We start from the raw sequence: 17,272 nt of genomic DNA on the forward strand, positions 1-17,272 counted from the left end.
ATCCCTTCAAAAGGCCAAGAGCAAACTTCTCAGCAGCTACATGCTGAATCCCCAATAAATCCACCAGACCAAAAGCTTTGAATCGTGCTATGAAAACGAGGATGCAGGTGGCTGGAGTGGAGTTTAGTGCAATACATACTTTCCAGACAAGCCAAACAAAACACACACACTTCTCTCCTTCCTATTTCCCTTGCTTCTCAAAGGCGATTTGCAGGGAGGAAGAAAGCACTCGGAAGCGGCGGCCTTTTGTTCCCGGATACTTTTGCATGAGGGAGGAGAGTGCGTTTTGTTTATGGGACAACACAGTGTTGCCATTAAGGCTTTAATCAGAACTGTTTTCTGCAGTCAGCCTGGAATGACACCCCTCTTTCTCCGATTTGGTTCCCACCGGAGGAGCAAACAGGAGGAGGAAGAAAGGAGCGGGGAATGTGGGAATGTCTCTACATCGTCGCCACGGCGGGCAGCTCCTAAACATGGCTTTAAATTAGGGGAAAAGAAAACACAAGCTAAAAAAAGGCAGGCGCTTAACTATACTCCTGCCTGCTAATTTGTCACCACTTGAAAAACGGGGGAAAAAATAGCAACAGTTTTAAATCACACTATTTTAAAGTCAGGGTATGCCAGGCAGTGTGTATGGTAGAATGCTTAAACACAAGGGAGATTTAGGTCACCTCCGTCAAAGTTACACATACATCTGAACCACTGTCGGTGGACTCTATGGAGTTCTGGCTGCGTTCATATTAGAGAGAAGCAGAAATGGAGAACACTCAGTGTCTGGTTCTGGTTGGCTGGCTGGGATCTGACTAGTGACAGCTGGGGCTTGAAAGCCTTACATCCAAAGCCAGGGCTCGATGCCACTTGCTACATAGCAGCGCTGAGCTAAGCCCACCCCCTCCTGTCCAAGCCCTCACTCAAAAAGATCACTGTACTGGACAAAACATCAGGCTCCTGCCAAATAAAGGATCATCTCTTTAAAGTCAGAGAGCGGGAGGGGTGCTGGAGGCAAGACGAAATGGCAGTACAGTCAATCTGTCTGCTGCCACATCTGAGACGAGGAAGGGGGTCACGGAGAGAGGAGTTTCTCAGACCATTAAACAAACAAACAAAAAAAAAGCTAAATTCAACATCGCCTGTGTGTCAGTGTGCACAATCCATACCTTGTCGGGCAGTGGCAGACAGTGATGTACCCTGTGCTCCAGTTTGACGATGGTGATGAAGTCACTCTCTTGTCGTTCATCCTCACTTGTGTTGCAAAGAGACAGAGGATGATACTGCAAAAAAAGGAGAGAGAGCAAGGGGTTAGCAATATTTTTTCTTTGCAGTACTTGCTACAATGCACACTCCAGAAGCACGAGCACAAAGTACACAGACAATGAATCTGGGAATGATGTACGACTTACTGAACTTTCTTTAGAAATGATGTAAATGAGGCAAAATTACTCGATCACACTGAGTGCATGCAGAAGCAGTAGAGACAATTTAAGGCATTAACTATTACAGAATCACCAAAGCTTTCTGATATATTCAAGTGTAGTTTGGTGGGGGTTTTGCCATTACAAGGGCCTACTTATATTTAGATTAAATTTTTTTTAAATTAAATAGTAGATAAATAAGTCATAGTGTTATCATATCTACATTTTTCCATATCTACCCAAAAGACAACCTAAAGTGTGTGACCTCAAACCAAAAGCAAAAAAGAAAAAGAAATGTTCACAAAGATGCTTTAAAAGACAGTCTGCACAAAAATGCTAAAGCTCTTTTTCACACCACTAGAGAACAACAATTGCAATTTATGGAAGCCTTTATGTGTTAAATTAAATGGTTTCTTCCTAAACCATACCCAGGCTGACATCAAGAGGAAAACTTTGGCACCCTACGAAATCAATGACATGGATGGCAGTATTCACTCCCACTTAAAGCCTTGAGGACTGAAAGAATGAGAGATAGTCAATCTTTAGTGGAACATTTGATCCCTTCTGAAAGGAAGGAAATTCTGAGCTGCTGAAAGGTTGCATTTAAGAGCTCAAGGGATCGCAGCAGTGCCTGACAAGTCACAGACATGCTGTCACGGGCACAGGGAGTTGCACGGCAGTTGGGAAAACAGCATCGCTAATTTGCCTGGATGACATGAATGATGGCACCTCAGGTACAGGTCCTTAAAGTTCACAGATCACTCTGCAGCACCCGGTCCCTGGGGTTCCTCCCTAGCCCTGTCTTGGCCTGTCCTTCCCTAGCCCTGCTATGAGCTCGTCCCAGCCTGGTTCTGCCACGGAGGGCCTCTTCATGTGGCTGTGGGCTGAAGTAATGGGGCTCCCCCTCATCTCACCCAGCGGAAATCCCTAAATTAAAAAGACCCAAGGGTGACATCAACAGCTGGCACCCCACAGCAGGGGAATTGACGTAATGTCCCGCAAAGGGCTGTTGCATGTCTGTCGGGGGGTGAAACAGAGAAACAGAGAGAGATGAGAAGAAAGCAAGCAGACTTGGGGAATCAGGGTGGGATAAAAGAAAAACACAGGGGGTGGACCTTCATCACAGTGGCTGTTCAACGCAATGGATTAAAATGAAATAATGCAGAATGTTATCGAGATATCGGCTGTGATCATTGGCATAAGAAACACCAGCACTGATGCTAAATGTCTGCCTAAGATGCAAACAACATGACAGAAGAAGTGCATTAACAGAGTCACTGTCCGCTGTTTTAAGGGGTCCGGTTCCAGATGTAAATTTCCAATTCATTTTCTCTTCTGATGATTCACAAAATCCTTGGATCACAAGTTTTAAGCCAAGCCAACCAGCTATGAGGTGAATCATAAAAAGATTTTGATCTGGATAAAAAGAATAAAGGGAAATAAAACAAAAAGACTAAGGTACAAGACTGTGTACATAACGACTGTAATTTTAACAGAGAAGGAACTACTCATCCCATAATGCACTGCAAATCCCAGCTTCCACAATGAACAACGTCCAGCCTTCTTGAATGCAATCTTTTTCATTATTGTGTTGTATAATAATAGATTTTATTATATTTTGTAATTTGTGTGTGTGTGTGTGTGTGTGTGAGTAGTAAAGTTTTGCACTCTCTTTCTTCTTTTCCACCCGCCTGTTTTCACTCTCTCTGTGTTTATACTGCACTTTGCATTTAATCATTAGTTACTATTATTCTCTGGCTCTCTTCCACATTTGTCCTATCTCCCTCCCCCCACCCCACCCCCAACCAGTCCTAGCAGATGGCTGCTCCTCCCTGAGCTTGGTTCTGCTGGAGGTTTCTTCCTGTTAAAAAAGAGTTTTTCCTTCCCATAGTCACCAAGCGCTTGCTGAATCGTCTGATTGGTGGGTTTTTCTCTGTATTATTACTTTACCTTATAATAGTAAGTGCCTTGAGGTGACTATTGTTGTGATAAATAAAATTGAATTCATGGCTTTAAACATTTCAATTTAGTATTGGGGTGGAGAGATTTGGTGGCTTTTTTTGTTAAAATAAGGCCAATATAACACAGACATGCGACTCCTTTAGGAGCACACACCATCATTTCATCACGTTGTAGCTTATAGTAAGTCTGCTTTGGATCGTTATGTTATGTCTCATAACCTAAAATCCTATGGAGACTATGAATGGGATGTTGAATGTTCTTCAAGAGCCATTCCTGAAGACTACTCAAAGAAATGACAAGAAAGATTGTCTAAGACCGTTCAGGCTGTGTTGGGGAATAAAAGTGGTCATACCAAATACTGACTTTCAAACTCATCTGTTCGTTCATATACTCTATTTCCATGAAGGCGTTGTTTCGCATGTTTTGCTGCAGCTACTTTCCATTTTCCTAATCAAATATAAAGACTAATTAGCACTTCAGTGGCAACCAAAACAGTATACATTTTTGTGTGGTGGTACTCAACATCCACTTTTAAATGAACTGAAATGAAAGCATCTAGAAGATGACAGGTGTGCTTGACGTCACAAACAGAACCTGTTGTGAATTCTCAGACCCTTGCATGTTTCCTTAATGGCAGCCACTGTTCAACAGAAAGGCAGGCAACAAGACAGCATGGACTCTTGGCCAGCCTTGCATGCAGGGCTGCCAGCTGCCTCTACCAGTCTGCATTTACTAGGCCCAAATTAGAGGCCTACAGTTGAACTTGGCCTTTAACAAAGAAAAAGAAAGAAAATAAAAACAAAAATCCTTTAATGACACTACTTCACAGATGCCATGACCTCTGCTCATTTTTGCTAACGGCTGCTGGGAAATGACGAGAAGAGCTGCATTCAGAGTCTGATTTTACAGTAAAATTACAACACTCATTTGTATCTTAAGGCTTATATGATCGTGTCTGGCTCTTGAAATGACATTAAACATGTTGATGCATGGGAGTGTACAATCGTAACTACTAAAGCAGATAATAATCCCAAAGCTGAGCCAAGCAGGCTCATAAGGAGTGGCCGCTTTTAGTTTCCTCTTTCTGATGCTCTGAGGGCAACCACCTCGATGGTCACAGTGTCTATGATTTGCATAGTCGGCAAGACTAAGCATTATCTTCTATTTTAGATATGCCCACACAACTTATGATCGGATGGCTGTGAACGCTCCCTGTGCCATCATTGGTACCATTTACCACTTCGAAACACTCCGCTGCTGGACTATAAACAGCAACCAAGACAGACTGAAACGTCTTCATTTGGTTTTTGTATGGCCCTGAGAAAAAGGGGCCTGGGAAACCAAATCACTGAGTCTCTATTTCACAGGCACTAGAAACCACAGGGCACGCAAACAGTTCCCCACAGACTGTTAACAATGCTCACTCCTCCATTCCTCCTCCTCATCTGTCTAGATCTGTTGCAAAACTGACGAGGACATGTCCCTCGGTTCCTTTGTAGCCACGATTAAAGGCATTCCTTTCCAGCTCAATCAAAGACTACCCCCAAAATATTCCCAGGCATGAATTTAACAGCCTCAAAAACAAATACATGGAAAGAAAAAGGGGAAAATAAATAGTAGCTACAGTGAGAAGTCAATAATATTTTTTCCCCTCACTTAGCCCTGCGGATCTTCTTTTTTCATCTGCCAATAACCAGCAAGCGAGCGTTCTAGTTCATCTGTTGCCAGCAGGGAACCGGGCCTATGCAGTTATGTCAGTGTGCGCTAAAAGGGGGAAACAGAAAAGGCTTGCACCTCTTATCAAGCTACCGGTCAATTAACAGCTGTACAGGTCACAGGGCTTCTGAAAAACTGGTGGCCAATCAAAATACATGCTCGTTTAGTAGGAGACGAAACAAACACTCCAGTAAGTGCTTTTTCTGTTGTATGACTCGAGACTAGGAGTGAGGAAGGTAAAAGGTTTAATCAATTGAACTCTGCCTCAGGGCCTGGAAAGCCTACCAAGTTAGAGAATATCAAGGAAGAATTCAATCAACTCTGCCACATGCAAACATGCAGATACACACACACCCAGTGGGTGAATACATTTTCAATGCCAGCTGATAGGGTGAGAAAAAAGTCAGCATGTGATCCATTTTTTTTTGTTTTTTTTATTGTGACCACAGCTTTTTGTTTCTAAAGTTAACCATGTTCTAAACTGCTGTTCAAAGTGATACTCAATACTTGATTGCACGACAGGTCTAATTAGACTCGCTTCTCTCGGCAGACGAAGGCAAATGTTTGTTTAACTTCCTAAGACCCAAACTCTTCCACGGCATGCATTTTTAATTTCTCTTTGATATTTGGGCATATTGGGGCATATGAATGTAAAAACAAAGAATTACCAGATTATTTTTTTTTTACCTTATTTTTGTTTTTAAGAAAAATAAGAGCCACATGTGAGGATATTCGTTTAAAATTTTGATAGAACAGTAGCAGTATAATGTACCTCGTAAAAGGATATCAGGCCCTTGTAGAGCAAAATTGAGTATTTTGGTCTAAATAACCCAAAATGTGATGTCCACATATGTGGACGCCAGGTCCTAGGAGGTTAAGCAACAGGCAACAGGTGTTGTGGATGCTACGTGACCCATTAAGATAATTTCCAGCTCCATATTTTTATTCTTGGACTATGCTGAAGTAGCTTTGCTTGATTTACACTTGAAAATAATCCCTCCTATGCTGTACTGTTCATCCAAGCTCTTTTAAGTACTCTCCCCTTCAGCCAATTTCCTGCTTTGTTTGGCTCCGCTTTGCAAACAGAAGGTTATTATATTATATTATAGTTATTATATAACTAATTATATTAATGATATTCTACAATAACAGGAAAAAAAACAGTGAAAATGAGCATTCAGAACAGTTAGCCTGAGCTACTGTAACAGTGTATATAAAATACTATAAAAGGGAAATATATACAGGTCCTCTTCAGAAGAAAAGGGAGCCTGAGTTGGCACAAAAGACTGAGACATTGACCCTTTGGGAGCACATCAGGTAGCACGTTTGCTTTAATTCTGTGTGTGAGAGCATGGGCAAATGAGTGAGAGCATAGCTATGTATTGTTGCTAGAGGCCCCTGAACATGTGCTTGCATGTGAACCTCTGTGTGCAAAAGTTTGTGCCTGCTGATCGACAGTTTTGGTTCTGCAGGGGAGTGAGTAACTCATCTCTGGGTGCAGGAGCGTGTGTCGGAATCTCAGCAATTGCTGTAGGGGTGGGGGGCGCTGAAAGTCTAGGCGCTGAGCCTTTTCTCAAATGTCAAATCCTTTCCCTGTATCAATAATCGTAACACACACATTGTGGTCACTGCCATAGATAACACAGATACACACTGCTCAATCAGACTTCATGTATCTACACTAATTAGATTTACATCAAAGACTGATATAAGAGCAGTGCCCAGTGCTGAGGGGAGCAGAGCGGTCTCTGTCTGTCGGAGCATCTGGAAAAGTACACCCTGAGGCCCTCGCCTCGTCTCTGTTTGCAAATGCAAACGAACAGAAGGTATTACTGCTTTGGTCCTGTCAAAACAAAAGACGTGTCATCTTTCCTCCCGCTTTATTGACAGTGTCAGACCCATATCCAGTAACGGTTACCACAGAGAATGACTTGGGGAAACACGATCCCATAATGAGGCCCAAATAATTACCACCAGCCCCGAATTTGCCCGGGCCCTTTCTTTAAGTACGAATACCCCCCCCCAAACTCCCAAACTCCAGGCGCGTCAGGCTGTCTCTTTCTGTTCTATAAAAGGGATTAGACAGAGAAGAAAGAACCTGAAGAGGGAAGAAGAAATGGTCTTAACGAAAAGGACAGGGAGTAACTGTTATAAATCATATTTCCACAGATCAGAGTGTTCATGTGGGGCACTTCACACTTTTCTGCTTTCCTTGTTTCTATTAGATAACAGGGAGCACAAAAGTTCAACCGAGATGAACTTTGCACACCGAGGACCTGGGCTGGGTACAGCCTTACCTGTGCACAAAGGCAGCACATTTTTTTTCATCAAACCTTGTTGAAAATCCTCTATGCTAGAGCTCCGCCCTATCCACATTTACATAATGTTAATCTAACCACACATACAGCTGCTGTTTTTGGTTTGTGTGTGCAGATAAAGTGGACACATGAGTGGTGAGTGGTATGCTGTGGATGTAGATTTCGAAAGAACCTGGCAGTGCGGAGAATTCTAAATAATGTATACTTCCTGGGTAAGGTACATAGAATTCACACTTACCATATGTGCAGGACTGTGCAAGGCTCAAATGTACTCAAATACAGTGCATAGTGTGAAAGCACCCCTCATATTACTAATAGTCTAACAGGCTTGAGATAGAAAGCTATAAGAACACAAAATAGATATACAAAAGTGCTCACCTGTATATCGTCAGTGCAATTCACTTTCATTTATATAGCAAATCACAAGAGCAGTCACCTCAGGGTGCTTTAAATTTTAAGGTAAAGACCCAATAATCAGATGACCCTCTATGAGCAACTTGGCAAAAGCGGGAAGGAAAAACACTCCCTTTTAACAGGAAGAAACTTCAAACAGAATCAGGCTCAGGGAGGGGCATCCATCTGCGGGAACATTCAGTGCATCATGGGAAACTCCCAGAAGCCACATAACTGCAACATAACTAAGTTCAGGTTTACCTGATCCCACCCTAACTAAATCCAAAAGGGAAGCTTTAAGCCTAATCTTAAAAGTAGAGAGAATGTCTGTCTCCCAAAGTTGCCCTTAAGTTTTACCTAAGCGTGTCAGTGCGTAGACACGCACTGACACACGCACTGTTGGTACACACCACCAACAACTCAGGTCACTCCATCAGCCTGAGGCCAAAGCTGCGCTTTACATTTCAAAGCTCTGAGTTAAACATAAACACAGCACTTCCCTGTCATAACAAATCAGAGGCTCGGCAACACAGCAGTTTGTTAGTGTTGCAGCGATCCTTCTTCCCTGTAGACACAGCGGCCACATCTACACAGCCTCCAGGCTTCCTGCGGCACATCCCCAGCCTTCAGGACAACTCTCAAGCTCTCTCAGGTTACCCACACCAGCCAGAGAGAAAACCCACACGCCTCCAAGTGTCAGTCACTCACATTTGAGAGCTTAAGGTCAGCTATCTGGAAATCAATTAGTTGGGGGGAGTGAGGATGGGAGGCTCCACATTATGGCAGAAAGAGAGGAATCAGGCAAAACAGGATGGAACTGAAGAAAAAGACATATCTTGCATAGCTGAAATAAGTTTTATATTAGATGTATCACCTTAGTGTGTAATATTAGCAATTTGCCTATGACTGCTTGTTAGCATTAGAATCTGAACACTCAATGGAACTAAAAACATACAAACTGTGCAAAAAGTATTATTTCAGCCCTTATTAATAATCTATCTTTTGCCAGAGAAGCACTACTTGTTTCAGGAGTTTGCAAGTAAAAAGCATCCATGGTCTTAAAGTAATATCGACTTGACTTAGGAGGATGGCTGTGTAGAGAAAGTCTAGAAATCATCTTGTCACCTGACATCTGTACAGTATTACAAGAAAATCTCCGCCAAGGCAGCTCACTCTCTGGGCAGTATTTACTTTTAAGGGAATAGTATTGTGTTTTTTCTGTATTCATTTTATTTTCTTTATTCTTTTTAAACATACTTTAAGATTGTAGTGCAGCAAAAACCTGCAGAATGCAGGCTTTTGTTATTTGCCTTACTGAAACCCATTTTTATTCACTTCACTTATTTTTTTATTTATGTGGCTATAGTAACATTGAATGTATAGCATTTATTTCTTTGTTTAGTGAAATTTGTTTAAAAAGCTAATTTAAGCATTTCACCCGAACTAGGCAAGAAGCTTTGGCTCATTGCAGGGCCTTAAGGAAAGATAAGGGTCTGAGTAAAGATCAGTTAAAACAGGCTGGCAGAGGATGCGGTTTCAAAATAGAACCAATGCATGAAGCTGAAGCCCTCTCCACAGACAGACAGTCAGTCAGGGGCACCATCGCAGAGTTTAACTATAGATCTCTTTAACGAGAGACAGGTGCCCTTTTTACACACTTGCACATAAAATAAAATACAGTAGGCTGAGGGGGTGGTGGTTAACGCCACTCTTTTATTTGGAACACAATCCCATGCTCACCCCCCTGCATCCATGAATCCACCTACCAACATGTGTCTTTTGTAGCAATATGCTATTCTTAAAGAGGGGTCAAACTTTATTATAGCAGGTGAGAGGGAGATATCTTTCTTCTCTCTTGTTGCTCTAGCTTTCAAGCCATTTAAAATGCAGCTCATGGACTGGAAATGTAATGCCACCTTTCCAATGGTAAGCAATACCACTAGTTTCAAAAAGAAGCATAATTATATTGAAGTCTGTGGGAAAAGCCCTGCTCCCGCTCCTGTAATGACTTCAATAAAGACTTTCCTGATGAGTAGTTGTAAGTACTAACTACTTACATTCAGAGTCCAGCCAGAACCTCATAGATTTGAAACAGAAATTGCACAAATTTCAAAGCAGTTTCTGCAGCATGATGGTTTAACTGCAGAATCCAGAGAAGTTTGCTTTTATACTGGAATCTAACCAGAATATAACCAATTGGCAAACAGTTGAGTCGAGTCACCTAATGCAAAGAAACATGTCACAGATGAGTTGCGCTTATCAACACAGAATGACTCAGATTAATGGAAACATGTTGTCAGTCTGCCTGCTTTTATAAATTAGATGGAGGTTAGTTGTAAACATTTCCCAATCTGTCTGAGATTGATTGCAGTCAGTCTGAGCCGCAATTGTTCAGACACAGCTTACCTCCCGCTGTGTGACCACATGACAAACAAAACTGGTCACACAGAGGTTGAGAGTGTTGTACGGTCAATCTCTAGGTGACCAGTTGGTTGCCACAACTACTTGCAATTGGTGTCAGACGGCTGAAAAAGTTCAATGCAATCATTGGGCGACCACTGTGTTTTCCAAGTTGCAAGGGGGTATCTATCTTGTTTTAACTGTAGTGCATCTGTGAACACCACAGCAATACATTAATATTAAAAAATCTATGATAAAGCACTAGTTTTTGCCAGCAACATAAAATGCAGATTACTGCTTTTAAAATGAATTTCTTAGTGAGCACATATAATATATATACTGTCTGTGTGATGATGGTTTTTATTTAGCTTATGACTTGACAGCAGGTATGTTCAACCAACGCAAAGAGGAGGAATTAACTAAAACGGTTGCAGAGACATGTTTAAGCACCAGGTTTCGCTTTGTACCGTAAATCCTTTTCCGGAAATGGCCATCCCCATCCTCCCAGCTGCGCTGAACAAAATGACAACCAAAAAATGACTTAACCCACTGACTCTACAGATAATTCTTTTAGCATGTGCTCCTGTGTATCTTCACTTGCTGCACACCACAGAGCCTCACGTAGCTGCTTGTTCAGCCTTAAATCTTGTTTTCCTGGAAAGAAGATATCTGCCATAAAACTAAAGCAAGGCAGGCAGATTACTCAACTAGAAAACAACTTCTTCGAGTGGTCTCCCCATGGTCTCCCGCAAATTTTTTAAATAGCTGGAGGTTCCAAACTAGATCAAAGCACTTTTTCAGATGGATATTTTTGCTGTGCAGCTGTTATTACCTAGTACACTGTCATGGAAGATTTCTAATTTGATCTAGTGGAAAGGAAAAAAGAAAAACAGTGACATATTTTTCTACATATGTCAATGTCTGCCACCAACCCTTCAGCCCACCCCACAGGGGATCCCATAACCACCTGTGGCCAGTGTCGGAGAAATGCCGTCATAAAGGCCTTAAGAGTGGGTAAACACTAACCAGAGGGAGTTTTTGTGTTATTTTTACTCATCGCAAATGTTTATGTAAACATATTGCGCGGGCAACATGGCTTCATCCTTAGCAACCTTACCAGTAAATAGTCACAAAAACATCAGCACAGAAGCGCTCTGATGTGGCCTGCAGACTGGTTGCAACACACCTTGTAATTGGCAGCATAATTGTTTTCTTTTTTACTGCTATATTTCACTTTTGGCTGCAAGGCAGGCGTTGAAGCCACTTGATTTATGGTCAGGGAATGCGCTGAGAGCTTTTCAAGACAAACCAGCGCAGATGTTTCGGTCAAACATCGGTGAGGCTCGAGCTGCATATCCACCTGAGTCCGTCGGGGGAGCGGGAACAAGTGAGGGCAATCTCCTGCCCTCCTGCGGTTCGTGTCAGACCTTAATTTTTTGTTTTCTTTTTTGTCCTTCCTTTGTTTCCCCCCTCCCTTCCTTTCCCAAAAACTTGCCCCTGCTGCTGCTTCTGGGTGCTTCAGTTCCAGCTGGGTCCTGTCTTGTTTTAATGGCCAAATCAAGTGTACAGTTGTGTGTGGAGAAGTATGCATGCTCTATACTGTATGTGTAGGGGCAAGGGGAGGAGGGGTGGAGTAAATCTGCATGGCACATGGCCAGGAGTGCTGAGCTCTCCGTGGAATGCCATGGAAAAATGAGACAGAGGAATGCAGACTCCACTGAGCAGTGTAAACAGGCTGGGCTGAGAGAATGCTGCCCCGCTGCTTTGAAGTCGCTCCATCTCCCTATCACACACACACACACACACACACACACACACACACACACACACACACACACACACACACACACACACAATATATATCCAATACCTATTACTGTGTGATTAACCAGGAGAGCACGATGTTAACTAGCGAGCGGTAGGTTGGACATTGTTTGGGGACGAGGCACCAACAGGACCTCCAAACACAGCATGTACAGCACGCGTGCATTTAAGATGTCCCGGCCGGAACACACACTCTATTTATTACTCAAACACAGATGCACTCACTTCAGCACATGGGCGCACATACACACCCACGCACATGCCTGCGCGGCCACACACAGCACGTCCGCACAAACATATACAGAAGCTCACACCTGCTCTGGCTCTGCAAGCAGGACACTTCAAGAGGCTTCCGGGGCCGCTGACTGCAGTGAATTTTACGAACCATCTATCTCCTTCAACCCTCCCTCCCTGCACTCCCGCTTCAATATGGCCTTTCAACATCTTTGTTGAGCGTGTGGCAGTGATATCAGGCTAAGAATGTTTCCAGTGTAGACAGCAGACACGAAGGCACCACAGCCTACACCTCAGCGTCTGAGCCAGCCAGCTGAGGAATCCACTCAAGTGGGCAGGTAAACACCGGTGCCCTTTGGAACGCCACTCACTCTTTCTCTCTCAGAGAGGCAGAGCCTGTGCAAGTGCTCTACAAATTCACTCTGTACAAAGTGTGATGGTACTCAAAACCTGAGGGTTCGATATAAGTGTTTTTTATGGGATTATTTCCTGCATAAAATGGACAACAAAACATGATTCTTGTTCTATTTGTATATTGAAATTTTAAAGTGATCCTATTACATTATTTGTTTTGTATTTTTAGATATCTACAGTGTAATAATGTCGGATTATTACACTGTAGATGTACCGGTGTCATTGTCACCGGTACAATTGTCATTGTACCGGTGACAATGACAATAAAGTTTCTGATTCTGATTTTTATATAAAACATAATCAAAGTTGCAAATAATAAACAGTATGTGCGAGCAATCCCTGTGATCCAAAAGCTCACGTTTCAGATTTCTCTAAGCACTCTGCTTCACACAAACTACTCTTGGTTTAGTTTGAAGTAATTAGGGGATATCCCTAATGTAGCTGTGAGGATAAACAGAAGCCCAACAAACCTGCTTTTCAAATCGTACCTCTGGCAGGCTCAGGGAGGGCCAGATGAGGGTGAGGCGAGAGACACAAAACAAAAGACAGACATGGCTTAATAACATGGATTACTAATGATTTAATGAAGAGCAGTATAAACACACAAAGAGTGATAGGAGGTGAGTGAAGAATGTGAATTACAGCTTTCACTGAAATAGTTGGAGGTCAGTAGTCTCAATAGTGGTGATGAGGATGGAACAAGTGTGCTTTTTAACTTTTTCCACCATGTCTTTTCCTACTAGTTTGAGCGACCTTCAGCTTTGGTCACTGTGGCGACTCCCTTGTTCTTACCCCTTACTTTGTCCTAATGGCATTTTTTCCCCTTTGATGTTGTCTAAAACACGTCTATGACTCCCTGCGCTGGCATCAGTAGTGTTTTGATTTAGTTCTTTTTGGCTTGGAACTGTACCTAGAAGTTACGCTTTTACTCCATTCTCTGTAATTTATGCTCCCCTCTGGCTTCTCATTTGCATTTGCCATAAAGTGGATCCAGGCTAAACAGGCTTGGCTAACCTGACTAATGTGCCACATTTAACCACAATCTGACATCCTGCCAAATCCTTTCTTTAAAAACTCGCTCTAAAAAAGCCTGTTCTCAGTCAGAGGAACATCTCGTACCAAAGTGAATGCGTGCTTGGCTACACAGTCGCAAAGAATCTTGAATGAACCAAATGCAAAATTCAAGATCTTTCAAGAGTCAGGCAAAATTCTGAAAATACATGACAAACAGTGCTTATCTACAGTGATAGGAGTCTTAAATAATGGGAGCAGACGCCCGAATCGTTGCCTAACATCTGCTTGTTCCAACAGCACCACGCACTCAACACATCCATATATACACTCATAAAAGTCTTCTGTAGTGTATATACACATAACTCACTAGTCCTATGTGGTAACAGTATGTGTACAGTACACACAGACACTAACATAGTGCAGTTAAGTGGTGGCTGCTGCACAGCCCCAAGTCCGATGAATGAACTCCTCTGGTGGCTTTGCACAAATTACATTTATGTAGACATCATTCCTCATTAAAATATATTTGGTGGATAATTACAGAAGTGCATGATGAGTGTGTTGAGCCTCAGTCAAAAAAGCTCTGTCCACCGCAGCGGCGAAATTAGTGTGCAGTACTTTAAAGGCTTTTTAGCGCTTGTTTACTGTCTCCGAACTCTGTGGGATGGAAGGTAAGGAGAGAATGGCCTGTCATCACAGCTGCGCTGTCATATCATAGGACAACTTTTAAATTGGTACTTCTGCTGCATGGTGTGGCAGGTCTGCTGGTGTATTCTGGTACCTGCTTATCTTATGAAGAAAGCTGATTTACTGCCTGTGATTTAGGGGCCAGCCGGTGCCACAACCAGGCACCGCTCCGCTACTGGCACAGAGTGAGAGAGACTTTGGTCAGGAGGGTAAGGTGCATAAAACCCCAGAGGCAGTTCATCTCCCTCTCCATGCCTTACACTCTCCGCCTCCTCCTGACCTGAAAGGTCTGCGGGCCCGCAGGCAAAACATTGTTGTACTTCTGCAGATCTCTGGCACCAACGGAGAAGTCCTTTTAATTCAATCACAGAAAAACAGAAACTGTATTTAAGCTTACGTTCTTACTATCACTGGCCAGGATTCCCTGTAAACAGAGATTTGGAATCCTCAGCGTCCTCTCTGTAGAAAAGAGAATGTATGTCCCTAACTTTGCTGCTTTCTTAGCCTCTGGGAAATGAGTTAACCCATCTGGGGTCAGTTCCAGGAACCTCCTTAAGTCATTTCCTGCTGGAATATTTATGGGGTCACTTTCTTCACTCCTGAGTCTTTTGGGCCCCAAGGAGACATTCCCCTCTCTGTCCCTGCACTGTTGTTAGAGATCCACCCTTCATGTTAGTTTTCTACTGTAGCTAATGAATTACAAATAATCAGTAGATCATTTGCTAAAAAAAATTGGTATTTCAGTCAATTGGTATTGAAGCCAAAGCTTCAGAAGGAGTTCAGATTTTTCAGAAGTATAAAAAATTGTTAAGTTAGGCACCATTAATCTTTGTTTCAGTGTGTATTATTTTGCTGTGCCAACAACCCGGTTCAATATAAAGGACATGAGCCCAGAAAAGCAATTTCTGATGTCACATGTAACTGGAACCAGTATCTATTTTCAAGTCAAAAGTCATGTTGGCATACCTCTGAGACACAAAGGAATTCAAGTTTCCACTGTGGCATTCTGCGGTTAGCACCTACAGGCATCTCCGGGGGTCTGCGACACAAACTGACGGATGCGAGACCCATTTACTGAGATTGATCAACTCATCTTTCTAATACAGAGCTAGCTGCCCCCGGCAACCTAATCTCATATCTTTCAAGAGTCACTCAGCAGGCCCACATCAGACCTTTACACTTCCTCTGTGGGGTCTCCTTCCCCTGGCCCTGAGGGTGTGAGGTCTCTGTGAGTTTCTGTGATGGTTTGTGTGCAAAGACACAAAAGAGGGTGACCTCATGTGACATGAACACAGACTTGAGAGCCTTGTCTGTACTGGACTCAACTGGAGGGTCCACAGTACTGCTGTCTTCTTAATGTTTTAAATTGAGTGTTTTGTGGTCGGAGCCAAACTGCTGGCTTACAGTGACAGTCTATAGCAGAGCAGGTTCATCAAGAAATAAAAAAAACTAAAGGGATGAAGCAGATCCTTTGGTACGTACAATTTTGCACTTTGTAGTTTTAGTGTATTTAAAACTAGAAGTAAAACGGAGATGTACAAGACCCAGGCAAGGTCTGGATTCACGGATGCTTCCACTGTAAGACATCCTCTGTGGTCCATGTCATGTGGTCCAAAGGCTTAGTTTGGTTTTAGTCATGGTTTAGAGTTAATGTCACTTCACACACACACAATACTACCAAATTACCAGAGCTGTCATATGTTTTATTTTTGTCTTACAGGAAAGACAAACAACTTTTTATCTCACACAGGCATCCTAGTCTCTGGAGAAACAGAGATGCAAAGATGCCACCTGAAACTTTGGACATCTCTTATTTTATTTAATTTCAGGTAGTTTTCTAAGGGGTGGGGATTAGATCAGGGATCAGCTCTGAGCCCCTTCTTGTTTGCAGAGTTGATGGACATTTTAAGAGATCAGGTAGGAGTCAAGATCATGATCTGTAGTGACAGTAGGTAGCAGGTGGTGAGAGCCTGTAGAGGTGAAGGTATGCACCAGAAAGGAGAGGAATGAAAGACAGCAGAAGCTAGACAGAATGCATGTGAATTAATGAGAGGGAGAAAAGTCAGATGCAAGGAGTAGAGGTGATTCCTATATAGCACGTTTCTACTCGAGTTAGACAACTCGTCTCAGTCAAGAACGTTTTTTTCTCATCTAAGTGCTTTCTATCTAACATTCACATGCTAGTGAATGCATCGGGAGCACCTTGGGGTACTCTATCTTGCTCAACGATACTTTAGCTTTTTTTACTGGAGCAGCTAGAAACCAACAACACTTCAAGGAGTAAATGTTCTTCTCTACTTTATCAGCCACAGTCACCCCTCAAACAATTTGAAATACCTGGGGTCAAGCAAAGTGCAGGGTGGAGTGAATGGAGACAAGTGTCAGGGGTGATTTGTGACAAATCAGAAAGAGTGAAAGGAAGGGTTTACAAGACCTGCTACGATGTGTGGTTTGCAGGCAGTGGCACTTTCAACAAGAAAGGCGGCCGAGCTACAGATGGTGAGATTTTCATTGGGAGTGATCAGAACGTAGAGGATTAGAAATGGTACATCAGAGATATATCTCAGGTGAAGCGGTTAAGAGACAAAGTTAGACAGGCAAGGCTGGGATGGTTCGGACATGTGCAGAGGAAGGACAGAGGAAATACTGGATGGATGCTGCATGGTAGAAGGAAAAGAGGAAGACCACAGAGGAGGTTCAAGGATGTAGTGAAGGAAGACATGCAGAGGGTTCGTGTGACAAAAGAGGATGGTAGGTCCCCTAAAGCGAGCAGCTAAAGAAGATGATTGTAAGACATAATATCTCTTCATTTTTTTCTGTCTTTTTGAAAGTGTTTTTTTTTTTATTTCAGCTAACTAAAATGAATTTTCATGTAGTTACTACATGCTTAGATAAATC

At 42.7% G+C, this 17,272-nt stretch overlaps 1 protein-coding gene across 1 annotated transcript in view; it reads right to left on the bottom strand.

Annotated features, from left to right (window-relative positions):
- LOC134636665 (E3 ubiquitin-protein ligase RNF43) overlaps positions 1-17,272 on the bottom strand; it is a 99,865-nt gene that overhangs the window by 28,229 nt on the left and 54,364 nt on the right. The window contains exon 2 of the mRNA XM_063486755.1: positions 1,158-1,271. Within this exon, the coding sequence (XP_063342825.1) occupies positions 1,158-1,271 (114 nt within the window). The remainder of the gene's footprint in view (positions 1-1,157; positions 1,272-17,272) is intronic.

The sequence above is a fragment of the Pelmatolapia mariae genome, linkage group LG10_11, assembly GCF_036321145.2.
Source record: "Pelmatolapia mariae isolate MD_Pm_ZW linkage group LG10_11, Pm_UMD_F_2, whole genome shotgun sequence".
Lineage (NCBI taxonomy): Eukaryota > Metazoa > Chordata > Actinopteri > Cichliformes > Cichlidae > Pelmatolapia > Pelmatolapia mariae.